Here is a 25,928-nt window from a genome sequence, read left to right as displayed (position 1 = left end):
AGTAGTTTATCACGGAAGCTGAGAAACTGATTGCTTTGCTACAAGTACAGATTTACACTGTTAACATGTTAATATGTTGTCCTTTCAGATTTTATTGTATTGTCACTACCAGAAAATTTTCATGTGATCTATATTCATTGTACACAAAAGTTGAGGATACGTAAACTTTTTTTATGCACTTATCTTCATTCTTCCCATTAACAATATTCCACCAATAATACATTTTTGTTTTTGTTGTCCTTCCAAACCTGTGAAATAGATCTCAACGCTGGAGAAATCCTCCAAATGTTTGGGAAGATGTTTTTTGTCTTTTGTCAAGAATCTGGTTATGATACAATCTTGCGTGTCCTGGGATCTAATGTCAGAGAATTTCTACAGGTAAGCAGTTTTAGGTCTTGTAGTTAAAAGTTTTGAATCTGTCATCCTTAAACATCGCCTCTGGAGTACTATTGTTCAGCTAGCTGGATGAGAGTGTCTTGCTGCTATAATGGAATCATAGTGCCATTTTTCCTAATTCACATAAAACAATAGTTATTAGATGGTCTTGAATACATTTTAGTATTTTTGTTTCAGATTTTTTTTTTAACTTTTGGTTGCTGACAATAAATATGCAAGGTGTAAATTAATGTCCTCTGAAAGACTCATCATGTCCTATTGTGATCCTTTTAACTGCCTTTTTAAAAATGGTTGTACGTGTTACTAGTTGTGGTTTTATGTTTTGGATTTACAAAATGGTCTTATTTCAGGTACTCCTAATTTGCATCATTAAATAGTCTATCACATTCTACGCAGAGCTTGTTGTTTAGGAGAAAGCATCGTGGCTTTTGGGTGCTATGCCACCAAAACAAATTTGAGAACCAAGTTACGTGTTAATTAATCTACTATCCAAAGGAAATAGGAGACCTTCCAAAGTCAGTTTCCGGTGAAGTAAAAGCTAATGTCACCAAAGAAAGGTCTTTGTCTTTTATTCGTGTTAAAATTACCTTAACAGTTTTTCACTAGTAAAGTACACATTAGGTGAGAAGCTATTTTTGGACTGTCTGTCCTATTTTAAGCATAGGCGTTTGTGAGACCCTCTCCTTGAAATGTGTTAACACTGAAAATTATGTGGTTGTTTGTAAAGGATATTTCTAAACTGGCTGCTGAGAGCAGCCAGATCGTGCTGGAAAATGATGTCAGTGCAATACTAGCTGAACCGAAGCCCAGTTTTGAGGGAATGTAAACGACTTTCAATCCAGCTGCATTATTGATTTAACAGCCAAAATAAGAACTTTCGTGTTTAATCAAAATGTCTCTTGTTTACACAGTGACATTTTTCTTATAAACTTAAAACAGCATTAAATCAAGTTGGAAACTGGTTTGCAATCCCCTGCCATGGGTTTACCATACTACTGGTGTCAAAAAAAAGCTGCCACTTCCAAATGAAGTAGCTGCCAGGAGATATGTAAATTAAACTTTAGCAGGCGGTATTTAAATGGATTACTTCAAATGGATTAAAGTTTGATACTCAAAAGTATTTTGAGATTTGGGACATTTCGATACATATTTCATTTGTTAATACCTCTGTTGACTCCTGTCGCCTTGTCAGCAAAGTTTCAACTTGCAGTTTCTCAGTCTTAATTTTGACTTTCTCAATGGCTGCCTTTACATAAATTCAAGCAGACTTACAAATTGTTTCTTTTTTTTACTTTGACTTATTGTGACCATCTGCTAAGTTTGTGGTGGTGCTAGCTGGAAAAGAGCTGAATTTTGAGAATTCTACCCCTTTTCTTCCTTTCCCCTATACTCCGTGGGAGAGTCTGCCAATATCTAGAGATTGGACGGGTTTTCTTCTCTCTTCATTGACTCTTCCAATCTCTTGTTCGTTCTATAACTCTAATGAGCTTTCTGAACTGCAAAGATATCTCGTATCATTTTCTTGCTTAAACTCTTTAGTGATTCCCCATTGCTCATAGGAAAATGTAAAAAATAATTAAAATGATTGAAACTACTTACGTCCCCTATCCATTGTCTCTGTCCTCTGAGTGTTTGCACCTGCTCTTCCCTTTGTCTGGAACACTGTTCATGTTCGTTTCATCCTAGCGAAGTCTTATTTATCCTGTCGGTCCAATTACTTCTCCCGGGAAGATGTTACTTCTCTCTGCAAGCTCTGCCCTTTCTGAGTCAGGGTAATTGGCATTTCGCATGTTTTCACAGAACAACTATTTCCTCAGCCACAGTCTTTCTCACACTGCATTATCATTTCCTGTTTGTTGGGCTGGAATGTAAATTTCATAAAGCCAGAGATCATGTGTAATCTCTTAATGATAATATCTTCACAGATACAATCTGTGTATCTGGGGAGGAGTGAATCTCACGCTCTCTTTTTTTTTAATGTTTTTTTCATTTTTAAAGTAAGGTTTGTTGTTTGTATAAGAATAGGAATCAAGTACACCAATATCTGAAGGTCAGTTATTTTGTTAAGAATAACAAGAGCCTATTTTGGGTGAGACTATATAACTTAATTTAGTGATGTATCGTGGACTGAAATGTAGAAGAATAGACAGCCACCCACTAGACGGATTTCCTTGAAGTCAGGAGCTTCGACTAGGCCATGTTTGAGAAGATAAGCTAATATAGGACCTCTGGGAATGAAAACCAAGTCAGTCCACAGCAGGGCTGCCAATTCATTTTCAGTAGTGTTACATTATTATTACATGATGCATTCTTTACCTCCCCAATAATTTTACAGAAGTAAAATAACATGAAAATGAGCATTGATGGCTGCCAGAGTGGCTACTGAAAAATAAATGAGCAATATGCATGCACTCTTAGAGACCAGGCAGGATTTAAATTATGGGCCTGTTTAAATATGTTTGGAATCCCAGTTGAATAATCAAGCAAATATTCTGTCATAGTTTGCTGGAAACACTGGCTTCTTCCTCTAATGTTGGAGTGGTGGCAATTTCACCCATTCCCTCAATTCATGCACGTGGGAGTTCCTCTCAGTGTGTCTGTTCGACCTGCAATGGGATTTCCTTAAATTCCTGATGACCCCACGTTTTGGCTTCCAAAACACAACATGGTAATTTAGCCACCCACCAGGAGCATTGTGGGATTGATGACCCATCTAAAATCTTTAAATGTTTGTGCAAAGTGTTACTTTGAGAAATATGAGGATTTTCCTGAACAGCTGTGAAATTCTAATACTTCCCTAAATTATTTATAATATTTCTTCAAAAAAATGCACCATTCATTTTATTTTTAACTTTTGAATTTCAAATAGGAATTGGTTTTTTTTTTACATCCGAAATGCGAATTTCTATAACCTGTAGTTTTAGAATGGATGAGTGAGGATGTTTAAAAGAAGATAAGTATTTTAGAATTGCAAGACGTTTCTCTTCAAGTAACTGGCATATATATTTACAATATAGATGGTTAAATATAGTATCCTGTAAGTGGGATTTTTTTTGACATGAGTTTAAAAGCTATAGACATAGTTTACACAGGTAATTCTACGACGATTTGCCTGTTTTTCTTTAATGAAAGCATTTCTCTTGAGAAAATAATAATGATAGCTATATATCATTTTAAAAGTATTCCCATTTAAATAATTTTAGTGACTGGCACAATTTCTTTTTAAGTAGGGCCTTACATTATTTCTTTAAAAAAAAAAAAGATCTTTTGTGTCTTTTCATCCAGTGGTCTATTTCTCAAGGAGCAGCTCCGAGGAGAAAAGCGAGGAACAGTATCGTTAGAGCACAAACTTCTTCCTTGCTCTGATCTCATGCTACTCAACACCTTGACCTTGGCGTTCCCCATTACATGGGGTTGGGTTTTCCACTTTACTTAGGACTTGCTTGTTATGTTTTTTCATGTTTAAATTCTAAAATGACTCCTTTCTTATAAAATTTAAAATGCTTTTCAAATTACATGACTCTCATAAATAAATGATGTTGGCGGTCTTGTTTTTCAGAAATGTGAGGAATAAAAAGAAAGGATATGCTATGCCTGAACCTCTTTCCTTAAAAAAAAAAAGAGAGAGGTGGGCCGGCCGAGTGGTGCGTTGGTTAAGAACTGACTTGGGACCCCAGAGGGCCCCGGTTCGGATCCCACATATGAAGGCCAGTGACACTGCCCCCCACAGCTAAGATGCTGAACAACAGCTCAACTTGGAGCTGGGCTGCCATGAGTTGCAGGTGACAGCGTAGGCTGCAGCCCCTGTTGCAGTGGGTTGCCACGTCCTCCACAACTAGATTGAAGAACAAAACAGCAACTTGTCTGTTCTCCTTCTCCCAATTCCCCAATAAAAATCTTTAAAAAAAAAAGAAAAAAAAAGAGAGAGGTTTGCAATGACTAATGTTTAAGATTTTTTCCAGATCTGAACTTCAGGATTGTTCTTAAATGACACAGAAAAGTCCCTTCTTCCCATCCACTACGATAAAGACTCTTGGAGACTAAAACATCTCTCTCAAACTTTCCACACAAGTTCTTACTCCACCCACTTATGTGGATCATTTAGGAATTTTTACTTAGATGCCATGGAAGCAGAAAAACGAAGTAGTAAGGTCTGAAAGTTTTGCCTCTCTAATTATGTGTGAACTTACTTTTGCCAGGCATATTACACAGAGAAAATTTGTATTTATTTTGAAACATTCCAAAATCTTTAAAAATATGGAACTTCAAAGTATTTCTCAAAGGAATAATAAATTCTCTTTTGTTTCCTAAATCTGTGGAGTGTCCAAAATCTAGAACTCCAATACACTTTCCCAGGACTAATTTTTCTTCTGTAAATGATGTGTGCTAGGTGACAAGATGGATTGCACTATGAATAACAGAGCTCCTTTAAAAAGTACATTCATTTCGCTTGTAGCAAAACCCGTAAAATGATATAGAAATGACATTAAAACCTCACAGTAACCTTTTGGCACCTGAGGCAAAAGAGTTGAGTGGACCTGCTCTCCATCCCTTTTCTGATTCATAGTTTCCTAAAGCTAAGAAGAATGAAGGGAAAGCATATATGAGGTTTGCTTTATTGTTTTCTGGGAATCTACTTGTACTGTGTACTGGAATATGTTTATTTACATTTCCCCAATGTTTTCTTTAACGTATATATTTCTTTGTAATTGACCACTCAATCCTTTCTTTGTCTACCTGCTTCTATGACTATATTTAGAAATGACAGAATACCTGTTTGAATATGGAGCCCTTGTTCTCCAGCACACATGGCCACCACCTTGAGGATGAATCATTTGCTTTGCATAGACAGTGCTGTCAAATGCAGTCAAGGTTCTCTCTTGGCTATTTTGAAAACCTTTGATGTGGCTGCAAACAGTGATAGTCTAACTACGAAGGAGGCATATTTTCAGCAATATAAATGTACTCATAAAAATAACTGAATTTTTAATCATGAATGCCATTTCTCATAATAGACAGGCTGTGGTAATCACCTTAATTTTGAAAGAGTGAAACCAAGGGAGGAAAGCTGTAACTAAAGAAACCCCAAGAGTATTTTTATGTTAGATACTATCTCAAGAAAATCAATAGTACATTAAGTGGTGTCAAAGCTTTCATGCTGCAGGAAAGCACTTCACTTGTCCATTTAATTAATAGTAAATTCAATGAAACAGTAAATCTCTGGAGAATTGGTTACCACAAAGACATGAGAGATGAACATTCAGACTTTGCATATTTTGCTTTCCCACTTGCTCTGAAATGATCAATTCAAGCAAAATTTTATTATCAATATTAATAACTCTATTGAAATTAAAATAGCTCCACATTTAGGGTGAAGTGCCTATCTTTTTGTGACTCATGGTATAGCTGCATGTGGAAATGTGCTAATAATTTAATATAACACAGGATAAAAATAGATGAGTATGAAAGTGACATAGGCATATTGACTTATGATATATTTAAACACTTTGTAGAGGGAAAAATGAAAAAAAATACTAAAATACATATTTCAAGTTATTGATTGATTCATTTTTTTCCCTCTAAAATGAGCCATAACACAGTACCTGGGCATGACTACACTAGGGCATTTCCCAAATGCAGCAACTGGCTCCATTTTGACTTTGTGGGAAAGGCAAAGCTTTTTACAACATCAGCAGGAATGTGAGGGATGTAGGATGTTATGAAGATCAGTCCTCACGTCTTCCCTTCTCAGGAAAGCGTTCCCATGAGAAGAACTCATCATAAGAAGAGCCCTTTGTACTACTCAACTAAGCAAAACAGTTTTAGAACTTCAGCGGCTTGTAGTTTATATAAATTGTCCAGTACTTACTGTCTGCCATATTGGATTCCATTTACATGGCAATAGCATCCTCTAGAGGCAATTGGGGTGAATTGATGTTTTTTGTTAAGAAATGGCCTGACTTGATTATAACAGGTAAACTTTTTAGGAAGAAAACAAACAGAAAAAAACATTATGTGTAAAGGCATTTAAAAAAGAAGCCAGATTTACCCGATTGAGGACGCTCTTGAAATATTTTTTTCGAATCAGAATGTCAACCTTCATGACCTAGCTCAGGTCTCATCTTCACTTTGAAATCTTTGGGCCTCATTCTTTTAGCCTGAGTCCTTGGGTCTGTATTTATGCATCAAAAGGCACTCTGGAGGGCCAGCCGAGTGGCTCAGTTGGTTAAGAGCTCGCTCAAGAGTTTGCGCTCTGAGCAACAGCGGTTCGAGTCCAGCCTGAGCTGAGCAGCCGCTGAGCTGCCAACAGGTAGCAGGATGGCTCAGCTAAAAAAAAAAAGGCACTCAGCACATTCGTTGGTGCTATAAACCACGGACTGCTTAAAGTCAGGTCCGCATCATGCAAATTTGTATCCAACCCTCTTCCCTGTCTCCAGCCGGCACCACGTAAGTGATGTACATGAAGTAACTTCATAGAGTGAGTGAATGGTTGAATGGAGGTGACAGGGAATTAAACCACAGTGCCATGGGTGCCCTGGTGGGGTATTTCTCAAATTTGGGCCTCCATGGAGTCACCGCATACTCACTCCAGTTGCTTCCTGATATCTTACTGGATGCTTCTGTTTCCCTACATTGGTCTCGTTGAGACATTTGGAACAACAACCAAGATTGCTGGGTTCATCTCCAGCGCCTTCTTTTGTGATGCCTTCTTCTAGGCCGGTGGTATTCTGTGACTGTTTTGCTTTTCTTGTTCTCTTTAGCAAAAATCAACAGTTTTTTTTTTTTTTTTTTAGCTGAGCCATCCCGCCACCTGTTGGCAGCTCACGGCTGCTCAGCTCGGGCTGACTCGAACCGCTGTTGCTCAGAGCTCAAACTCTTGAGCGAGCTCTTAACCAACTGAGCCACTAAAAATCAACAGTTTTTAATAGATTACTATTTGCCTGGTGTATTCTTTTTTTTTTTTTTAATTGCTACCATAACAAATTACACAAACGTAAGTGCTTAGAACAACATAAATTTATTATACTATGGTTTTGTAGGTTGAAAGTCTATAACATGTATCACTGGACTATAATCGAGGTTCCAGCAGGGCTGTGTTCCTTTACATAGGCTCTAGGGTATAGTCGTTTCCTTGCTCATTCAGGTGTTGTAGGGCTGAGGACTCAGTTTCCTTGCTGGCCATCAGCTGGGGCTGCCCTAAGGTCCTGGGGACCTCTCTCCATCCCTGTACATTGTCCCCTGCATCTTAGAACTATGACAGGGGGTCATTTCTTATGTATCATCTCTTTGACCATCTGTCATTGCACCCCTCTCTCCCTACAGCCTGGAAAGGTACTTGGCTTTGTAGGGCTCAGTCACTCATGCAGTTAGTTTAGGGTGGCTCTACCAGAGTAATCCAGGTTAATCTTCCCAACTCAAGATCCATAACCTTACTCTGGTCTGCAAAATTTTTTTGCTGTGTGAGGTAACATATTCAAAGGGACTAGGGCGTGGAAATTTAGGGGGCCCCATTATTTTGCCTACTATAGCTGGGATGTGCTACGTGCTTTAGTTATCTCCATTTTATCAGAAGAAATCAAGTCTTAGAAAAGTTGAGTCAATTGGCTACATTACCATGAAATGACAGTGTCATGCATATACAACTGCCTCAAACTTCTGTAAATATGCATATTTTTGCTTTAGCCCATAACTGTGTTTCTTTTTTCTGCTTCTTACATCTCACATATTTATTTTCTGATTTTTATATCTCACATATTTATTTGTCCTTTAAAATGTATTAACTGTTAATAGCCACAGATATTTTTCTTAATGATTCTAGTTTCAAGTTCTCTATGGTTCTTGACTTACAGATGTCTCTGGACAGCAAGGGAAGGAGGTGCTATGTGAATGTTTCCTGGGCCGATCTGCCTTCCAAGCTCAGATTGAGCCTTCTTTCTTTATCTTGCTTTCCAGAAGGCAGCTGCCCTTGTGGAAGCATTATTTATTCGTCATTGTCTCCTCTTTATTGCAGAACCTTGATGCTCTGCATGACCACCTTGCTACTATCTACCCAGGTATGCGTGCACCTTCCTTTAGGTGCACCGATGCAGAGAAGGGCAAAGGACTCATTCTGCACTACTACTCGGAGAGAGAAGGACTTCAGGATATCGTCATCGGAATCATCAAAACGGTAGCTCAACAGATACATGGCACTGAAATCGACATGAAGGTAATGATCAGTAACGAACTCTCTCCTGAACACAGATGACATGTAGAACATGAAAAATTCTCCTCTGTGAAGTCACCTTCAGTTATTGCTGCTAGTGGACCTCACCAGAGGGATATATAAGCTACAAGAGTAGCAAAACCAGCCATCTTCTATATTTGGCCTTGGAATGTAAGGATATACAAGAATGCAGGATATTTTTTTCCTTGTGGCAGAGATTTTTCTTTCTAATTATACATTGCTTAAGGCCACATGAAATTTAGTTTGCAGTCCCTAAGAGCGCACACTGGCTGGGAAGCAGGATATGCAACTGACTAGGCTGTGGCCTTCAGAATACAAAAAACATAACATGGACAATCAAATAATAAGATAATGTAAAATTAGATATTATCTTACTGTTCGTTGTTTCTTGGTGGATTTTTTTGTCTGTCCCTGAAATGTAATTGGAGTATTTCATTTTGTGAACTAAAAGTTTTGCTTTTTTTTAAATTATATTACTTGGTGAAAGAAGCCAGATCTCAATACTTTACACATGTGTTGTTATTGATAATATATACTGTTGGTTTTTAGTGATAATTTCAAGGTATTGATACAACAATTATTCAATAAAGAGAGCCATCATTTTTCTCTATTTCTGACACAGATAGTTTCGCCCAGTCAGCTGCTTTTTGTGTGCTTGACATATTCAGCCCAAAGAGACATTTTTCTGTGGCCCCAGGTTTGAGAAAAGTGGGGAGAGGGATATTCTATTTCAGCTTTCTTTCTTTACGGCAGTCCTTTCTTAGAGATCATAGTTACGTTCTAACATACAGAAAGCTTACATTTTAAGTGCAATACTATACAAATAAAAATTGTAACATTTAGATTAGTTACATTGGAAAAGTATTCCATATATTTAATCTAGGAATATCACATTAGGTTTCTTGGTTTGCTTCCCTTTAGGAGTGGGTGTCAATTCTTACATGACATGGGCTGGTGATTCCCAGGTGCATCTTTAGGTTTTCTACAACTGGAGAGTGGGACTATGGGTAACAGGACATTATCAGATCCAGAGATTTACAAATTCAAACCTTGGGTAAAGGATCGAAATTCTTCCATAATTAGGAATCTCACTAGAATTTAATCAAAATCTTATATGCCTTTTATTTACCATCTTTGATCCTGACCCCAAGCTAACACATTTATACTAAGTGAGCCTATATCAGGATATTTATATGCATATTGAGTCTGCTCTTGGGTTTGTCTTTTACGTAGCCAAGCTGAGCAAGGAGCAGGCACCATAGAAACTGTAGGAAAGAAACATAAATTAGGGCAGAATTGGAAATTTCCGTTGCTATGGTATTTAGAGTCTTTGGTATGGGAGGGTGACAGCATTAGCATACTTTGTATAAAATTCAAGTTTTTACTTCATTATGAGGTTCATTTCATGCAATATTTGGGTTGTCTCGTGGCTTTCATGTTTTTTAAGCACTGCAAATAAACTTTTGAAATATTTGTGTTTGATAATTGTATTTTGTATGTTTCATTTTTTTCAAAGGCACTGTTTTAATTTCCTGAAGTATTCTTGTATTTAACAAATCCAGAGCTACCAGACAATTTATCTACTTTAGAAATATTATACCATGTCATGAAGAGATATGCCAAGGACAGATTAAAAATATACAGAAAAGCAGTTTGTTTTGCCAATTTAATCAAAGCCGAAGAGTAGAACTGAAGACTTAATTAGCAAATTAAGGTTGCATATAATTCAGTTCTTGTAGCGAAAATAGAAACAGAGCAGAACATCAAAATTAGGCGTGAATTTTAAGATTGACTCTTTTGTTTGTTTCATGAGACTTTAGGGAAATCAACCTTAATGGGGCAGAATTTTTTAATCATAAGTAAGGATACTAATGTTTAACCAGTGTAGTAGTGTGACAGTTACAGTAGTTACATCCTGTTTTCACCAGCAAAGTATATCTGAAAAAATATATGCAGATAGTGTCCATGTTAACTGTGATTTACTCTTAAATCTTACAACATGCTGACTGCAATGAATTCTGAAAAAAAAAAAAGTAAAAAAGAGCAACATTTTGCCTTCATGTAGCTTTATCTGAAGAAATACGGCCCCAACTGTTTCCCATTTGGATCTGGCTGCAGTTTAAATAGAGTATTTCCCCTTATAGGAGGAGGTGTTGCTTGCAATTTCTTGAATTCAAAAGAAAAGAAAAAAAAATATATATATATATGTATATATATATATATTTTTCTATACCTTAATAATGTATTTACCTGTGAATAGCATTTTAAGAATGTAGCTTTATTTAAATATAGTTTAAACTCTAGAAATGTGGTTATTTAGAAATTACAGAAATGTAGTTACTGAGTAGAAATTCGGAAATGTAATTATTTCTTTAAATAGAGAGCCTATTGTGATTACATCCTTTGGATGAGTTTCTAGATTTGGAATAAAATCAAAGAATATATAATTTTTAAGGAGTTTTTATGCATGTTATCAGTCTATCTTTCAGAAAGATTAATCAGAATACTCTCCCACTAGTGGTATTTGAGATGACTTTTTCTGTATACTACCCAATTTGGTATTGTACTTTTATATATTTGCCAATTGATGAGTAAAAAGCAAAATTGCATGTATTTTTAAATATGATTATGATTTCATTTCCATCTGTTTGTAAATATCTTTTTTTTTAAACATGTTAAGTGGTGCTGCTTTGTATGGTTTATCGGTCATTCACTGTAGAAGTGTGCTGGCTGAGTGAGCTAATCCCCCCAGGATAAGAGGGTGCTTTGGTCCCAGTTTTACCAGACTCTGTGTGGGCTGCTGAGGGATGGATATCAGATTTGCATTTTTACCCTAAATAATTATTCGGTCTTCAAATTTCATAAATAAATGTCCAGACATAGTTTTCTATTTTAGGCATGTATAGTGTTTGCATATATTAACAATTTAAAATTAACTCTCTAAAGGCAATGCTATAACCCGTTTCTTAGGTATTTAGGTATTTTAAGTCAATCGAAATGCATACATTTAATACCATTCCCCCCTGTGACATCCAGGTTATTCAGCAAAGAAATGAAGAATGTGATCATACTCAATTTTTAATTGAAGAAAAAGAATCTAAAGAAGAGGATTTTTATGAAGATCTTGACAGATTTGAAGAAAATGGTACCCAGGAATCACGCATCAGCCCATATACCTTCTGCAAAGCTTTTCCTTTTCACATAATATTTGACCGGGACCTAGTGGTCACTCAATGTGGCAACGCCATATACAGAGTGCTTCCCCAGGTAAACTGACATCACACTTCCTTGGAGCCTGAGACAAAAGGCCTTAAAGACACTATTGTTTCCATGGTTATTCATTCATTTAATCCTATGGCTGTGTATTAGGTAAGGTGCAGCACATCATGTATCACATAGGTTGTTTAAATATGAGCTTAGTGTATTTGAGCATACTGTGACTTTCCCTAGGGCCGCTATTTATTCATTTTTTTTTTCTGTTGTAAACACAATGGTAGTGGGAATGGAATACTTTTTATTAAATGAGAAAATGGTAGCATTCTAGTAACAATCAACTTCCACTTATTCATTCATTGAATAAATATTTGCTGGATATCTACTGTCTGAAAATAGCTTGCAAATCAACTTTTGACATTTTTTAGGGAAAAGAAGAGAATGAAAAATATACCAAAGGGAAACGATAGAGATTCTCATGGGGCTGAGTAGGAAAAGCATCAAAGGACAGTTGGGGGTGATGATGAGAATTTACGTTTGGTTTGCATTACTCAGACCCGTTTGTAAAATCCTTCCTTTCTACTTACCAGTTACTAACTTTTGGAGTTGTACATGATAGCCGTCTAAAGATAGTTTCTGCTTATAGTTAAAGAGACTTGGTAGTTCAGAATTAGCCCAAATGGGAGCAGGCGTCAACTTATAAATCTGGAAGCAGAATGGTGTACTGGGGCTCCTTGGCTGGCTCTGCCTCTGCCTCGTTGTACGACCTGAATTGGGTTCCTTTGCCTCTCTGCCTCTTTTCCCTTTGTTACAGCGTTGAGGATAGAGAGCTCAAGAAGAACATGGAGTCTAGTCCCTTGTCTGGTATAAGCAATAAATAACTCTTACCTACTACTATTATTATTATTAACCATCTCTTGATAAACTGTGAGTGTTTGCTGGTGGTTTTGATATTTAAATTTTATTTTAAACCATAGGCATTTCACACCTCATGCTACATTTTAAAAGATAAATTTCCATCCTTTCTTCTTTGAAAACGCTTCTCTTATTTCTTAGCTTATATTTGACTATTAGTCATCTGAATCCACATTGGGTTTTATGTTCATGAAACTATTTGATGTCTATTTAATCACCGAGTTGCATAGGTCAAGATATGAGTCCATAGTTGAGGTAACTTTCCTACAAAGTAATGTATTACTATATTTATATATAATCGAGCTGGTTTGATCTAACGATATCAAATCATTAAAAGTGTTTTAAATAATTAAGTGTTCTTTTCTTTTTATCTACATTTTAGCTCCAGCCTGGCAATTGCAGCCTTTTGTCTGTCTTCTCTCTGGTCCGACCTCATATTGACATTAGTTTCCATGGTATCCTTTCACACATCAATACAGTTTTCGTATTGAGAAGCAAGGTAATTAAAATATTTTATTAAATGTGAGTAATAACGTATGTTTCATATTAGTGTTCTGAAGGAGATAGTAGCTATTATTATATTCTATAAGATGGAGGAGGTATAGCGAGATCAAAATGAAACCTCCAAGGAAGCCCTATTTCAAAGGCTATGGTATTATTTTTGGTTTGTCGGAGGCACAATGGAACTGTCATCTAATCAGAATGAACAAAAGTAAGTGCTGAGAATGCCTTGATGGCACAGCTCAGTTTCACATATTAAACCAACGTCTTTTACTCCCTGTGCAGCTACAATGTCCTATTTTAGAAATCAGAGCTGATAAAGATATTTTCTACTTTAAAAACTTCATTCTCTTTCTTAAAGTGTCTAATATTTTTGGTGCTATTTTTGTGGGAAAACAAAAGTGATAAAATATATTCATTCAGTTGATAATTTATGTAGTACCCAGATCTCAAAGAGTCTGTCTTTGGGATTGGTACAGCAAAGACCTCCTAGAGTACACACTTCATCCTTCCTACACCCCTCCCAAAGGTCTTAAGTACACATACTTATGTATTTGGAACTAACTACTGCTCCACGAATGTGGGGGTGGGGAGTTGGTTTAATCTTTGATGAAGCCTGGTGTTATACGTTGTAGCCATACTGGAAAATCAGAAATAAGATTCATGGAGGCTTGAAATAAATATGTGAACAGTACCGCAACTATTCTGTCTGGGTTCAAAGGAGAAAGGCCAGTCACTTTTCTGCAGTGCTTGTAAGGGAGCCACTACGTTTGTTCCCCGGCCAAATTCTGGTGAAATGCCTCCTCCTGTTCTAATTGCTCCACTTATTCTCCCTTATGGTTTGGTGGGAAATAAGGCATGTGTGTCTTACTTGTTGCGGCATTGTTAGGTCGGGAGAAAGGTGCTAGGTATTAATGGTGATGTCTTGCCTTTTCAAGGAAGGATTGTTGGATGTAGAGAAATTGGAGTGTGAGGATGAACTGACTGGGACTGAGATCAGCTGCTTACGTCTCAAGGGTCAAATGATCTACTTACCTGAAGCAGATAGCATCCTTTTTCTGTGCTCACCAAGGTAATAATTTTTAGATTAATTATAAGGTTATAAGTACCCATCTTTAGCTAACGAAGGAGTTCAATAACATTTTATTCAACCATGTCTATATATTCTGAAGTGTAATTAGATTTCACAACTCTTGCTGTATACCTCTCTATGACAAGGTTAATGTCACTTCACATTTGTAGTAAATGCAGAAGAAATCATGTGTTCTATTTTACTTGCCATGTCTTAAAACTATTTGCTGAGTGTTTATGCCATTGGATCATGTTATACCTAATCTGCAGGTAGCTAATTCTATAGCTTCGTACCTTCCAAAGAGGCATCCTGTAGAAAAGCAATTCGGAAAGCATCTAATTTGGTGACATAAATACATGGGTATGGCTGGCACCAAGAAATGACTTTTCAAATTAATTCTGGGCTTCAGTCATTTTATATTTAAAAATATTTAGCTATGTCAGTCAAGATACGCTATTCAAAATATATTAAGTTGAAATTTATGCTATTTGCAATTAACATCAGAGGGAAGTAAAACTGTAAGTTGGTGTTTTTCCAATTTGACAAAGTATTTTAATGAAAGATACATGAGAATTCAGAATACAAAAAAATATATCAAAATTTGCTTTAGAACAATAGAAAAAGATAACTTGTTGTAACTTGTTGTTAGGTGATATTTTGTGTATTTAACTTCGTATAACCAAAAATGCATGCACATTGTTTAGTAACATACTGAAGAAAGCATGTTTTGGTGGTCTATTGGCTAAAAATTTAATTTAAAGTCTACTTTGATCACTTTTCATTCAAAATTACTGTCAAAATTTCTGAAAAACCTAATGAACTTTGTAACAACTTCCTTTAATATTATTAATATAGTATTAAAGACTGTATAAGACTAGTGATGATTTTTTTCCCTGAGAATATATATCATGAAAATAAAAGAAACAAAATTAAGGAATATAAGCTTATTTTTTTGTTAATAACCTCCATTGATCAATTATATCTTCATCTGCTATCAATGAGTGTTTTTTTCCCTTCTGCCTCTTTCCAAGTAGAGCTTTGGTATACTGACAGCTTCTCAATAGGGACAATTTTTATGTATGGTGATAAAGCTTTCTTCAGAAACAAGCAGAAAATTTGGAGTCTGTTAATTACTACACACAGAAATTTGTCACATAGTGACACATTTGCAGATTGTCATATGGTAGCAGTACATGTTGTGTAGAAAGATTTGCACTCACATTAAAAAAAAAAGTCAAACAAAAGCATTTTCACTTACAAAATAATTTCAAGATGATTTAAGTTTAAATTTAGAAAAATATTAGTAGTTTGTTAAAATAATGAATTTTAGAAGATTGAGACATTATTTAAGTTTTCAAACTCAATATGAGCATTTTTATTTTAAGTTTATAACCTTTTTTCCTGCGCTCATAGGCAGATCTTGTATAACGCTTGGCAGGTGACCTGGCCTCTCTCCAGAGGGGTCTATTTCTGCAAGTGAGCTTTAACTTCCATATCCATTTTAACAAAATGTAAAGAGACAATGTGCTTCATTAGTAAACTCTTTAATTATTTTATTTTTCTATATTGGTATGCTAATTGTTGCTTTGATTTATGTATATTTCTACTGAGAATATATTATAGAGAGACATTTCATTAATCCAAAATTCTTCAGTTAAACCTCAACTCAATTAGGTCATTTTAGAATAATGATTATTGTGAATACCCAGATGTAATTACTTTGCTTTTAAAAGATTCACACCAATAATATAACTGTAAAACATTTTCACCAAAGAATAGATTTTCAAAAGCAACTTTTTACTTATGAGATCTTCACTGAGTCAATAAACATTATTATGTTGTTCCAAAAATGACTTAAGTTGCAAAGATGCATAAAATTTAGAAAGTTTAAATATTGTTTCAAATAAATGAGAAAGATTAGTCAAAGAAAATAGCAGAAGAAATTAGAACCAGAAGTAAGAGTAGTATATAAATACATGTCAGAAAGTCATAAAGACATAAAATCCTTATTGAAAATGGATCATAAGTCTGGTTGTAAACTTTTAATCTTCATGGTTAGAGGGAAAGGCAACCAGTTACAGGAATCATGATATTTGTAAGGAAGAAATGAACTCAGAAGAAACACAGTTGTCTCTGTTAAAGAGAGTAAAGATAAATTTTTCTTCATCTCTTGATAATGAGGAAAAACTAGTAAAGCACAGTCTTGTGTTAAAAACCTAAGCAGGTTTCATATTCTACTTTATCTTTCAATTTAGCCTGAATGGCATCAGAAAATGCAATTTGGCAAAAATGCATTTTGAGTCCATGACTCTTTGATAGATTTTTTAAATCTCTGAAAGAACAGTTACACTCTTCATGGGATTGTCCAAATTTTTTTTTTTCCTTCATCCTGAGAGGCTTTAGAATGGTAGGAGATGGCAGGGTTATACTCCCTGACAGCAGTCAAGGTTGGTGTTGTCACGAGGACAAGTTGGACTGATGTCGCCTCATTCCTCTGTGTAAACAGCGTGATGAATCTGGATGATTTGACAAGGAGAGGCCTGTATCTAAGTGACATCCCTCTGCATGATGCCACACGCGACCTTGTCCTTTTGGGAGAGCAATTCAGAGAGGAATACAAACTGACTCAAGAACTAGAGATCCTGACAGACAGGCTGCAGCTCACGTTAAGAGCCCTGGAAGATGAAAAGAAAAAGACAGACACGTGAGTATGTAACCTCATGGTAAAAGAAGGGCACGGTTGTTGGGTACCGTATCTTGTGGCTGTGCTATACTGAAGATTAATAATCAGACTGAAAAGGCATGGCAGCCATTATATTCCGGAGTGGGGAATGAGCTCATCCACATCACTCAAAATGAAATTATGCCTAGAGAAATAAATCAGTCTTCAGGGTAGTGGGAATATGTCTTCTGTTTTTACAAACCGAGCTGAAGGAATATATGCCAGTACATCTCTCTGAAAATCATTATGGTATCATTAAAATCATTAGCATAATTCAAATGCATCAAGTCCAGCTAACCATTCTTTCAGTCCTTTATACAAGAAATACGTACTGAGAACCCTCTGTGTGCCAGAGACTGGCCATGCTGAGGGTTACACTGAGCACTAAACTTAGAGTTGGCCATTATATTTGAAAAGCTTTCTCTTCTTGCACTCTGAATTATTTTAGGGCTTGGCTGGTATGAATCTGACAGATTGTAATGTCATCTGTAATGGCAACAATCATATCTGTAAAGACAAACATTAGCAAAAACATCAAAATATAAAACTTGTTTTGCTATGGATGGTAGATTAAATTATGAACTATTGGGCAAGTATCATAACATTAAAGTTAATGCTCTATTTTCAAGTCATTCATTTAAACAAATACACGCTGTGCACACTACTTGGCCTTGCTCACATGTATTCAAAGGATGAAGTCACTGACACTCATAAGATTTTTTACCCAGGGTCTGTGTGTTCATTTTTAGCATTTATATAATAGAGTTGTCTTGCTGGAGAATTGAACTGACCCCGCTTTACTTCCATAAGGAGTGTGCCTTGCTTCACTCCACTTGAGCACTCAGAATATTGGTAACAGCTTTGCCCTCTATTCTTTTCTTGCATTGATACATAGAGAGTGGCCCATGGATGGATGCTGTGCCCACACAGAAACTCATCAGTTAATTATTTAACAGCATAGATGAAATAGAGAACGCCATGTAAATACCTGCCTTTATATATATATAGATAGATAGATAGATAGATAGATAGATAGATAGATAGATAGATACACACACACACACAGAGGGTGCCAGAAAAAATGTATACACATTTTAAGAAAGGGAAAAAACTGTATTAAAAGTGCACTGATGGTATCCACTTTGAGCACCTGTTGTAATTGCAGGAGCCAAACGTGACTTGTATTCATCTTTTGTTATCGATATATATTGAGTACCGCAGTTTTAATACAGTTTTTTCCTTTCTTAGGATGTGCATGCATTTTCTTGGCACCCTCTGTAGATTTTTTTGACCAAACCATTTTGTGGAGGACCTTCCAGGGAGTGCGGGGAAAACAGTGAGATCCAATGTCCTGGGGTGTCCCCTGAGGCCGGGATGACCCCTGCTTTACAGCCTCTGAAAGTATCCATAGCTTTTTAATTCACTTGCTTTGGACTTCGTATAATGAAGCTGAAAGCTGTGTTTAGTTTCTTTGAGACCACTTAACGTTCCTCATGGTCCTAACCTGACCCCCTTAACCTATCCAGGTATTTTGCAAATTTCAGAAAATAGATGGGGTAATTGGCTCAGATTCTTCCCACTGATTGAAAAACAACTCAAACTGTGTGTTTTATTGGTATGTGGTACACTTTATCCATGAAAAAAGTCACATTTTGTGGAGCTTGTAAGATAGTACTTTGGACTCAGGACTCAGGATTTGCAAGTTATTCAGCATCCTGCTCTGGCTGTTACATTAGAAAACCAGCTAGGTTACGTTTTGTTTGTAGGTATTTATCAAGGTGATTGAAATATAAACCATTCCCTGTTGATTTTCTTTAATGCTCAGTTGTTCTGTTCACATTTGAATCTTCAAATATAGCTTTAAAATATTTTGTAAATGGTTTAAAAGTTAAACATGAAAGTATGGGGAAATTCCACTAAAGCTAGGAAAAATAATGAGAGCTCTGCTTTATTTGCACATTTAACTTCTTTGGCTCTAGGGGAAAAAAAAAGGAGGAGACATCATTTCCTCCTCGGAGCCCTCCTGCCCAGAGCCCACTTCTCTCTTCTCTCCCTGGAAATCCCGCAGTAGCAGTCCTTCCCCTGTTGTACTTCCCCGCAACACAATCCCTGATGGCATTGTATTAATAGTCGTCTCAGTGTTCCTATAGAAAGAAATCTTTTCTTGTCTGGACCAATTTCCACCTGTCTCACTAGTTTCTTCCACAGAAGAGTGAGGCATGCACGAGACTGGAGACAAATCTGCTTCTTTCCACCCTACTTTGCAGCAATTGGGATACATTTCTTATTCCTGAGTTAACCATGCCCCTGGCACTGTGCTATTTATACAGTGCTGTAAGTGCTGGTCATGACAATTTCCATACTGTGATATCATGGCAGGAGGGGCAGACTACAGGACTGCCAGTCAAAACTTCGACCCCCTATTGCAGCCCGTTGTCTACACGTTTGTTTCACTTATTTTGATTTGCTAGGAATTGGCTTGGCCTTGGGGACGTTTTATGTGATTAAAACAGACAAATGATGTATATCACCTATATGTCTCATTTTCCACTTTATGAGTATGGCTAATATGTAACACTAGTTTTGGAGGTTGTCCTATAAGAACCCAGGCCTTGACAGTGCACATGACATTGATGTTCTACAAAATGGCTAAGTTGAAGCGCTAAAACTATTCCCAGCATTTCTTAACCATGACTTTTTCCGAATCCCGCTGAGCAGGTTGCTGTACTCTGTCCTTCCTCCATCCGTTGCCAACGAACTGAGACACAAGCGTCCAGTGCCTGCAAAAAGATACGACAACGTGACCATCCTCTTCAGCGGCATCGTGGGCTTCAATGCTTTCTGTAGCAAGCATGCGTCTGGAGAAGGTGCCATGAAGATTGTGAACCTCCTCAACGACCTCTACACCAGATTCGACACGCTGACCGATTCCAGGAAAAATCCATTTGTGTATAAGGCAAGTCCTGACCGTCTGGTAACACAGTGTGGTTCGGACACCGCCCTCCGGAGGCACTGCAGTCAGCGTTCTCTGACTGGAGCCTCGGAACAGAGGAAAGCCCCATGTATTCAATATTTATCATTATCTTAAATAACCACTTCTTGTTATATATAGTCATGGGATGTGGAGTATAGTGTGGGAGTGGAGTCAAGGGAATTGTAATAGATATGTATGATATGGGGGGGTTTGTCACTTTGAGGGATAAAAAGTATAACTATTGCATGGTGTTGTACACCTGAATCTAATTTAAAACTAAATAAAGAAATAAAAATTTAAAAAAAAATGTTCTCTACCTTGTAACCAAGGTGAATGGAGCAGCTGACTCTCTAGTTAAAGTGAAATGTTCAGCAGCTTTTTTGCTGGTTGTTTATCACACATAATAGAAACACGACACCTGTTTTAGTGCTCTGTAAGAGACATTCTTACTGAAATACATAAAGGCTTTGAACGGTAAGAAGTCATGGAGCATGAGAAAGGTGCTGGAATTTTAGATAATATCAACTTGAAGATAAACACTTATAGAGCATTTCTGCCTTTGGTTTCAGTTAGAAAAAAATATAATATTGGAAAAATGAAGTCAGTGGAATATTGCTTCATAAAGGAAAGAATGTTCACTAAACCATCTCCAGGCATCTGGAGTAATATAAGTGCCACAAGAACTATTTATTTTATAGTCGTTTTTCCGAGGTGCAATGTAACACTTGGTGAGCACATCATAAAAATAAATGATTAATGACCGTGATAAATCATTGAACTTAAGGCAGTGTCTCTCGTGCCCTCAAAGCATCACTGTTGTAGGGTGAAATAAGGCAATGCATTGTTCTACTGAATTATAAGGGTATCTGAGGTGAGAAACCAGAACTTACAAGATGAAAAATAATACTGCGTCTGTATCTGCCTGTAATCAAAGACCTCAAGTGCCATGTGTGTAAATTTCAAATGTTTACAAGGTTTCATCCTGGAGCTGAAAGCCTTAGAATTTTTAGAGAACTAAGTGGGGAAGAAAGTTGAAAGTTACTGATAGCCTTGGACAACTAGTTTTTGTATAGGGGTAGCAAATGAAATAGTCTTGTTTATGCTAACCAATAATCATCTAAATATGTGTTAGGTGGAGACTGTTGGTGATAAGTATATGACAGTGAGTGGTTTACCGGAACCATGTATCCACCATGCACGATCCATTTGCCACCTGGCCTTGGACATGATGGAAATTGCTGGTCAGGTTCAAGTAGATGGCGAATCTGTTCAGGTTAGTAAATAAAACAGATAGACTTCTGTGGATAACTGATTCATATTCTTGACCAGACAGTCATTAATTATGTACCAGGAAGGGTGTCTTTATGAGAAACACTGGAATGTTTTATTGAGCCTGTTGTATTAATATTACATTCTTTCACGGAGATGGCAAATCTCTTTCCACCTATCTGAAATTACCTAGCCTATCTCACGTATCGGAAGTGATGAGAATGAGATGAAACCTCCTATCCTTTCCGGTTTAGTTCTAAAAATCTCTTTCCTGTGTCTCATGTAAATTGCCGGTTCACATCTTTGAAATCTTCAGATTCTATGAAAGGAATGTTTCTCTTGGAAGACAGATTTAGTGAAGGTTTTGATTTTGTCTGTAATATACTTGGAGCTCTTCCAGAGAATTCTTACGATTTTATTGGATGACCTTACATTATCCTGTAATACAAAATAAGCACGTATTAGTGACTAGTGATTGAAATGATTGAAGCAAAACTTTGATTTCTGCAGATAACAATAGGGATACATACGGGAGAGGTAGTTACTGGTGTCATAGGACAAAGGATGCCTCGGTACTGTCTGTTTGGAAACACTGTCAACCTCACAAGCAGAACAGAAACCACTGGAGAAAAAGGAAAAATAAATGTGTCTGAATATACATACAGGTAAGAGAACATGTCTTGGTATTTATCTATTTGCAAGAAAAATGTCTCTTTGCATGTGGTTTCCATGATTTTGTTACCTTGAAGCTGTGAACCACTTGTGCTCTTAGGATTGTTTCTTTTTATTTGAGAAGATTTTGGTCCTTACTTACACTGTAAAAGATTCTGCACCATCTTAGGAATTCCTGATATGACCATTGTGCCTAAAACCTTGAGTTACCTTTAAATACAATATTAGTGTCTCTCTTTGCTGTCTTGATTTATAACTTCGGTACATGTCACTTTCTCCCTGTCCCCTGACTTTCAGATGTCTTATGACACCAGAAAATTCAGATCCACAGTTCCATTTGGAGCACAGAGGCCCAGTATCCATGAAGGGCAAAAAAGAACCAATGCAAGTTTGGTTTCTATCCAGAAAAAATGCAGGAACAGAGGTATGATGAATCAGAGTCTAATTCTTTGTTTGAAGACAATCTATAAATATGAGAGCTAAATCATAATCACTGAAAATATGTTTCATTTGAAAAGAATTCCTGCTTACAGAAATGAGCTCTTAAGTAAAGCCGCAGAAATACTGCACAATTAATGAGCCAGTTAGAACAATAAATACTTCTTAGCGGATACTTTATCGTTGCCAGCTTTTGTCCTCTTATGAAATTAAAAACAAAAACACTAGATGGAGGAAACCTGTTTTTTGTTCTACCTCCATAATCTGGCTCAAACTCAGCTGACGTGAGTGGGCGGTGAGGACCCCTCAGCCTTCATTCCTCAGCTCCCGAAGCTCTTCTGCTCTCACCATCAGCATTTCTTAACCATGAAACTTCAGATCCTGCAAAGGGCCAAACTATCTTCCTGTGGAGTGTTTGGGGGTCTTTGGAAGTCCTAGTCCCTTGTGTGGTTTCCTAGAGAGAAGAGTGATTTGTAATTTCCCAGAATCTGAGTGATCTTGTAAGGGAAGCTTTAGGTCTGTGCTAGTGTTATGGTTGTACTCCAGCCAGAGCCCATGTGCTAGAGTGGATCTCAGAACACTGGTACTCTGCACTGGAACACTATGATGTCTGTGGGATTGTGTACACAGGCCATGCCCAGCCCTTTGCCACTCACAATGTGTTGCGTCAACAACTTTGACACTTTGTTCCCCTATTGATGTATTGGTTCTTTAGAGAGGGTGAGACTACTTGATTCTGTTTTTTTTGTCCTGTATGTATACTATTCCCTAAAAATGGTATCCTGTTACAGGATAACAAATCCTAAAAGGAATGGAACGCCAAACTTTAAAATATTTATCTTCAATTCAGCTGTTTTAACTTGGAATAATTTACTTACAGGTTTGGCACGCTTACAAATGTACTTCAGATAAATGAAGCTATACGTCAAGTGTTGGTCATTTCAGTTGGGTGGCCTTGTTTCAAGCAGTTACAGTGGGAATAATTTAGAAAGACTAGATATGAATTCAGATAGATCACACTCTGATAAAAAAAAATGAGGAGTAGTACAAGCTTTGTTATCACTGAAAATTAATCCCTTGTTTCTTTTGCTTTTTAAGGAAACAGAGCAAGATGATAACTGAATCTTGGACTGTGGGACGAAGGAGACTGAGATTAGGTTCCCGTTACCCTCTAACACACGGCAAGGCTAGGAGTGGCTGTTACCTATGGATACAGAATTTTGCTTCATCCTTTTCAATTATCCCAAGCCTTTCTCCTAAGTATACCTTTCACTGATCATTATTCAACTTTAGCTCTGCTTTTGATTCTTTACGAGGTTTAATATATTATCTAAAGTTTGGCTTTAGATGTGGATGATATGTGCTTCATGTGTCTTAAAATCTACTACCAGCATTGCCTAACATGGTAATTTGCAAGTAGTGGGCACCCAATAAATATTTGTTGAATTTGATTAAATGAAACTGAACAGTATTTGGCCATGTGTACACGGACCGTGGTTTATCAAATCTGTTTCATGCTCCACATATATGTATATGTATATGTATATTTTAATGACTATAATATATAACAAACTTTATATCGTGTTGGTGTATATCACTGTAGAAATCATTTTCTAAAGAAGTGAATTCTAAGGTTTAGGGAAAAATGTGATTTATTTTCAGACTCCCAAAGTAAGAATTCATGGACCATGTGAAGAAAATAGTGACTATTTTGAAGTGTGCTAATTTCCCTTCAGAAATACAGAATACACATTTCTGTGATTAAAATATTTGATTGCTCATTCAAATCATATGGCAATTATAATTCCTCTAAAATGCTATCATTTTTATTGTATCCCTTGTATTAAATCTCATTAACTACGTGCAGCTGTTATAGAAGGCGGCACTGTTCCACATTGAGCTATTACATTAGCTTGGGATCCATGGTAGGGACTCTAACCACATCTAAGAATAAAGCTGGAATCACTGTGGGGACACTCTGTTAATCAGAGTTCTCTCTTATTCCCAGAAATGAGCTTCTTTTTCTTAGCTTAGAAGAATGTGATTATATTCAGGACATCATGTTTGGAAATTTAGTTTAATTTCAACATAGAATGCATTCCCTTTAGAATAATTGGCCTGTTATTCTTAAATGTCTCTGATAATTTATTACTATCTCTCTTTATAAAATATAGTGCAACAACTTTTGTGTAAAAATGTTTGTCTTTAAATTTAGCGTTTCCTATCAACACATCAATATATATGTATAAATGTTCCATGTTCATGTGTAAAACCATCTGCAATAAATTATTTTTTTCCACTTATCTCTAGACAGTTCTTACTTCAACAAAAATGATATGTTATTTGTCATTTTATTAATGCTAAATACATTTAATGATTTTACCTGATAAAACTTTAATTTTAATTCACTGCTATTATAAAGTTGAATGACTGCCCTTAGATTGGCATATTCTCAAGTGCTGTTTTTCTTTACTGCCAACAAAATGATAGAAACAATCCTAGACCTGGGGGAGAGGCGGGTAGGGGGATGACACACAGATAAATATGCAATGACATTAGCTCTTGAAGTTCTCACAGTCTTTTAGGGGTGAAACACACATACACATATAATAAAAATGTGACATTTGTAGTGATAAGACATATTCAAGATACAGAGTAAATATACTTCGAGAATGAGAGACGAGAGGACAGGGTAGGGCGGGAATATGAGGAGGCAGAGGCCAGTTGGGCTTTATGATTATCTAGTTTTTTTTTTTTTTTGCTTGTTTGTTTGTTTGTTTTTAGCTGAGCCATCCTGCCACCTGTTGGCAGCTCAGCAGCAGCTCAGCTCGGGCCAGGAATCGAACTGCTGTTGCTCAGAGCTCACACTCTTGAGCCAGCTCTTAACCAATTGAGCCACTCAGCCAGCCCACATGATTACCATATTTCCCCATGTATAAGATGCACCTGAATTTTGGGGCCCGAAATTTGAAAAAAAAATGTATTCATAAAGTTATTGAACTCAAGTTTTATTCATCATAAAATTCATACAACTCCTCATCACTGTCAAAACTCCCAACCATAGCCAGTCTCGGATTGTTTTCTCAGTTGGAGGAGGACCAAACTTACGTTCGGCAGCACGATTTCCATTCACTTTTGCAAACTGGATCACTTTTAACTTGAATTCAGCACTGTACGAAAATCTTTTCTGAGCCATTTCTGGGCAGAACGTGGCAAAACGTAACCTACCGTAATATACTGGTAACAAGTGCGTAACAATGAGCGCAAAGACAACAAGCGCAAAAAAGTGGGAAATGCAAGTAAAAAAATCTACAACTACTGTATAAGACGCACCCAGTTTTTAGGCCCCAAATATTTCAAAAAAGGGTGTGTCTTATACATGGGGAAATACGCTATCTAGTTTAAAGATGAATTAACGTCATGGACGCAAAGACCTGTACCTCTGTTAGTAATCGACACTCAGTGTCTCCATTTCTCTCCTGTTTAATCCTCCTATGCAGTGTGTTCTCTGTGCATGCAGCTTGCTTTG

General features: G+C 36.7%; 1 protein-coding gene across 2 annotated transcripts in view; it reads left to right on the top strand.

Annotated features, from left to right (window-relative positions):
• GUCY1B1 (guanylate cyclase 1 soluble subunit beta 1) overlaps positions 1 to 24,702 on the top strand; it is a 44,014-nt gene extending 19,312 nt beyond the window's left edge. For both annotated transcript variants that reach the window (XM_019633868.1, XM_019633869.1), the window contains exons 4-14: positions 260 to 378; positions 8,408 to 8,605; positions 11,660 to 11,890; positions 13,134 to 13,250; positions 14,191 to 14,324; positions 16,831 to 17,028; positions 19,765 to 20,002; positions 21,153 to 21,293; positions 21,800 to 21,954; positions 22,259 to 22,385; positions 23,498 to 24,702. In XM_019633868.1, the coding sequence (XP_019489413.1) occupies positions 260 to 378; positions 8,408 to 8,605; positions 11,660 to 11,890; positions 13,134 to 13,250; positions 14,191 to 14,324; positions 16,831 to 17,028; positions 19,765 to 20,002; positions 21,153 to 21,293; positions 21,800 to 21,954; positions 22,259 to 22,385; positions 23,498 to 23,521 (1,682 nt within the window). In that variant the 3' untranslated portion in view covers positions 23,522 to 24,702. The remainder of the gene's footprint in view (positions 1 to 259; positions 379 to 8,407; positions 8,606 to 11,659; positions 11,891 to 13,133; positions 13,251 to 14,190; positions 14,325 to 16,830; positions 17,029 to 19,764; positions 20,003 to 21,152; positions 21,294 to 21,799; positions 21,955 to 22,258; positions 22,386 to 23,497) is intronic.
• The last annotated feature ends 1,226 nt before the right edge of the window (positions 24,703 to 25,928 follow it).

This window comes from Hipposideros armiger, unplaced genomic scaffold (assembly GCF_001890085.2).
Source record: "Hipposideros armiger isolate ML-2016 unplaced genomic scaffold, ASM189008v1 scaffold_1422, whole genome shotgun sequence".
Lineage (NCBI taxonomy): Eukaryota > Metazoa > Chordata > Mammalia > Chiroptera > Hipposideridae > Hipposideros > Hipposideros armiger.
This window is presented reverse-complemented; position numbering and strand designations above follow the sequence as displayed.